Source organism: Octopus bimaculoides, unplaced genomic scaffold (genome assembly GCF_046866305.1).
Source record: "Octopus bimaculoides isolate indiv1 unplaced genomic scaffold, ASM4686630v1 contig71, whole genome shotgun sequence".
NCBI lineage: Eukaryota > Metazoa > Mollusca > Cephalopoda > Octopoda > Octopodidae > Octopus > Octopus bimaculoides.
In genome coordinates this window covers 180,001-185,000 of record NW_028315321.1, presented here as the reverse complement: position 1 = coordinate 185,000, position 5,000 = coordinate 180,001, and the positions used below count along the sequence as shown (strand labels likewise).

General features: G+C 37.0%; 1 protein-coding gene across 1 annotated transcript in view; it reads left to right on the top strand.

Moving 5' to 3' along the window:
- Positions 1–5,000, top strand: part of LOC149129299 (uncharacterized) — a 17,878-nt gene that overhangs the window by 10,191 nt on the left and 2,687 nt on the right. Inside the window, exon 2 of the mRNA XM_089346607.1 lies at positions 4,814–4,919. Coding sequence (XP_089202733.1) covers positions 4,814–4,919 — 106 coding nt within the window. The remainder of the gene's footprint in view (positions 1–4,813; positions 4,920–5,000) is intronic.

Below are 5,000 nucleotides of genomic sequence, written 5' to 3'. Positions count from 1 at the left end.
GAAAAATAAGGATGCATGAGAGTTGAGAGTTTTGTTAGGTTTAAAAAAAGGGTTAAAAGTTTGTGTTAAGCAGGAAATGTGGTGTCAAAACAGGAAGTGTGTGTAAGGGGAGACAAGTGTTTTTAGTTAGAGTTATGAGCTCTTTTTTTCAAAATTAACACTATATGAAACCTCACGTCAGAAATTTGGACACCTTTTCCACATCTTTTTAATGGATAACTGGAAAAGATATTTGGATGATTGTTTCATCATATGGAATGAACCCTATGAAAAACTTCTAGAATTCAAATCCATTCTTAATAACATACATCCCAACATTCAATTCACTATGGAATTCAGCAAACATCATCTCCCTTTTCTTGATCTCTTAATCATAAAAACACCTAATAACCAAATCACAACCGACATCTACCACAAACCTACAGACTCACAACAATACCTCCTTTTTAGCTCATGCCACCCAAAACACATCAAGATAAATATCCCCTTTAATTTAGCTAAAAGAATTTGCACCATTGTCTCTGACCCTACCACTCGAGAAATACGCTTACAAGATCTCAAAAAAACACTGTTACAACGCCAATATCCCTCCACACTCATAGATCTTGGAATAAAACGTGCCAAGGAACTTGACAAAAACACACTAAAAACCAACCAACATAATAACACACCCAACCCCAAAATACTTCCATACATCTCCACCCATAACCCCAATAACATCGAAGCATTCACCACAATTAAACAAAACCTCCCCTTACTCACCACAGACCCGAAAATGAACAATATCATTAATACACACAAAGTCCTTAAATGCAAAAGGCAACACAAATCTTTGAAAACATTATTAACCAATTCCAAACTACATACACCACTTCCACCCCCATCAGTTAAAAATGTGCACGCCCTAATTGTGGCACCTGCCCTTACCTACTTGAAGGCTCTGAATTTACCTTCAAACGAGGAACAAAGTTTAAAATTAAAACCAATTTCTCTTGTTCCTCGAGTAACCTCATTTATGTCCTTACTTGCGCAGGTTGCCAAAACTTCTATATCGGACAGACGAGCCTCCCATTACGTAGAAGAGTAGCTGTCCATAAGGAACAAATAAACCTCCCTCAATACCGCCAAATTCCACTCAGTGGCCACATAGACTCTTGCGCCAGAAACAAAAACCCTAAATTCATTATATTCCCTTTCTATCAATGTAAAGACAGAATCTCCACACAAGAAAGAATCAACAAGGAGAATCTTTTCATAGAGAAATTCCAACCATTTCTTAACACACACACCCCTCAGTGACCTTATTTCTCTATGAACAGACACAAACTTCCTGTTTTGAAAAAAAGAGCTCATAACTCTAACTAAAAACACTTGTCTCCCCTTACACACACTTCCTGTTTTGACACCACATTTCCTGCTTAACACAAACTTTTAACCCTTTTTTTAAACCTAACAAAACTCTCAACTCTCATGCGTCCTTATTTTTCCTACCAATTTATACATGAACTACTATTGAACTACAAAAGCTCAAAGACAATATAATGTATGGGTATATTTATTTTTTTTATATATTATTGTTTTATATATTATTTTCTTCATTTTGTACTTTTTTGTACTTCTTTGTAAAAAAACATTTTCATTCTCCTTCTTGATAATTTGCTTCATCGCAATGAAAACCGGTTAGAAAAAATCTTCATTAAATTATGCTCCCAGTTCAGCATTCTGGCTTTTTTACATTTTCCTATATATTTATATATATGGATATATATATATATATATATATATATATATATATATGGATATATATATATGGATATGTATATATATATATATATATATATATATATATATATATATATATATATATATATATATATATATATATATATATATGGATAGATATATATATTTATGGATATGTATATATATATATATATATATATATATATATATATATGGATATATATATATGGATATGTATATATATATATATATATATATATATATATATATATGGATATATATATGGATATGTATATATATATATATATATACATATATATATATATATATATATATATATATATATATATATATATATATATATATATATATATATATATATATATACATATCCATATATATATATATATATGTATATATATATGGCTGTACAGCCTTTTTGCTTGTTTGTTTATTTACCATTTCGTTTTCCAGTCTTGTTTTCCGTACGCCACTACCCTCCACGAAAATAGTTTAATTTGTGTTCGTGGGAAGAACCATTTCAACGATGCGTACTGCCTTAATTCTTCGAAACACCTGTGTTTTAATGGTGGCAGCTGATGAAGGAGATGTTTCTATGTGGCTTGTTTGTTTGTTGTACCATGTTTATCATTTTGTCCATGTTCTTTTGCCACGTCAGATGAAGGTATGTACATACATGTATATATATATGCATATACTCATATATTGTTTATATATATATGGATATCTATCTATATATATATATATATATATATGGATATCTATATATATATATATGGATATCTGGATCTTTTTTAAAACGGGGCCACATTTTTCATTAACGAAACACTTTGAAACTTGGAGCACTGGTAGAATGTGTCATATAAAACATCTTTTTCTCTTAGTCTTCTTAAAAAAAAAAGAAATCCATAAATTATTCCATGTTAAAGTTGTCGTATTTCTGTAATTTCAACCAATCACTGACGTCCATTCAGCCGATATACATTAAGCGCCGACTACATAAACAAACGATTCTGAAACAATTAACCCTAACCCTAACCCTAACTCTAACCCTAACCCTAACCCTAGGGTTAGGGTTAGGGTTAGGGTTAAAGCAAATTTAAAGTGAAAAAAGCAAATAAAACGAAGAATCATTTGTTTATGTAGTCGGCACTTAATGTATATCGGCTGAATGGACGTCAGTGATTGGTTGAAATTATCGAAATAAGACAATTTTTTACATGAAATAAATTCGAATACAAAAATATTTTTCTGTTCTATAACACAAAATAGATAAGTATACGAAGTTTGAAAGTCTTTCGGTACCAAAAACACTATGTAAAACATTAATGAAAAATGTGGCCCCCGTTTTAAAAAAGATCCGGATATCTATATATCTATATATATATATATATCTATATATATATATATATATATATATCTCATTCCAGGGTGAAAAACTAGAGGTAGTTGATAGCTTCCGCTATCTCGGCAACCAAGTTAGTAGTGGGGGTTGGTGCGCTGAAAGTGTAGCTGCTAGAATAAGAATAGCCTGGGCAAAGTTTAGAGAGCTCTTACCCCTGCTGGCGACAAAGGGACTCTCACTCAGAGTAAAAGGCAGACTGTATGACGCATGCGTACGAACAGCCATGCTACATGGCAGTGAAACATGGGCTGTAACTGCTGAGGACATACGTAAGCTCGCAAGGAATGAAGCCAGTATGCTCCGTTGGATGTGTAATGTCAATGTGAATACCCGTCAGAGTGTAAGTATCTTGAGAGAAAAGCTGAACATTAGAAGCATCAGTTGTGGTGTGCAAGAGAGTCGATTGCGCTGGTATGGACATGTGGTGAGAATGGATGAGGATAGCTGCGTGAAAAAGTGCCACACCCTAACAGTTGAGGGAACCCGTGGAAGAGGTAGGCCCAGGAAGACCTGGGCTGAGGTGGTGAGGCAAGACCTTCGTACATTGGGCCTCACCGAGGCGATGACTACTGACCGAGACCTTTGGAAATGTGCTGTGCGTGAGAAGACCCGGCAAGCCAAGCAAGATCGTTGCCAGTGCCCCTGGACTGGCTCTTGTGCGGGTGGCACATGAGATGCACCATTTTGAGCGTGGCCGTTGCCAGTACCGCCTGACTGGCTCCCATAGGATTTTCGAGTGAGATCGTTGCCAGTGCCCCTGGACTGGCTTGTGCGGGTGCCACATAAAAGACACCATTTCGAGCGTGGCCGTTTTCGTGTGGGTGACACGTAAAAGCACCCACTACACTCTCTGAGTGGTTGGCGTTAGGAAGGGCATCCAGCTGTAGAAACTCTGCCAAATTAGATTGGAGCCTGGTGTTGCCATCCGATTTCACCAGTCCTCAGTCAAATCGTCCAACCCATGCTAGCATGGAAAGCGAACGTTAAACGATGATGATGATGAAATATGATTGTGGCACGTAAAATACACCATTTTGAGCGTGGTCGTTGCCAGTACCACCTGATTGGCCTTCATGCCGGTGGCACGTAAAAGCACCCACTACACTCTCGGAGTGGTTGGCATTAGGAAGGGCATCCAGCTGTAGAAAATCTGCCAAATCAGATTGAAGTCTGGTGTAGCCATCTGGTTCCACAGTCAAATCATCCAACCCATGCTAGCATGGAAAGCGGACGTTAAGCGATGATGATGATGATGATGATATATATATATATAATAGAAGAATAATTGTGTAGAATATACATGTATATTTTGCTTGGTAGAGGCTGGGGGTCATCTCAGGTTAGTGGTCTCAGAGAGGTCATCATGCATAGAGCCAACCGGGTCCACTGATGCCTTCCATCCCTGACAACCGTGTACTAGCACCAACTAATGCAGGGTTTGCAATGGGACCCCTTCCAGCCTGTAGCAGTTGTGTCAAGTGAGAGCAAGGACCTGGTAGACTCCCTGCCAGGAAGAAGAAGACGGTGTGTCGGTGTCTGTTTATATCTACACATATTTGTATGTGTGTGTGTGTGTGTGTGTACATATCTATGTGTTGTATCTCTGTATTCATAATAATATCATTGTTGCTGTTCCATTGCTAGGTGAGGGCCACCGAGCTGTGTGTTCTGTACGAGAAGGAGAAACTCCACTCCTACCAACCTCCACGGTCTTGGAGTGAAGCAGCCATTGTGGAGAATAACGTGAGAGGTAGGTATAGGGTCTGATCCAGTCAGATATTTCATCAAAGACGTTCCAGCTGTGACCATCCCATCTTTTATTCAGGCATAG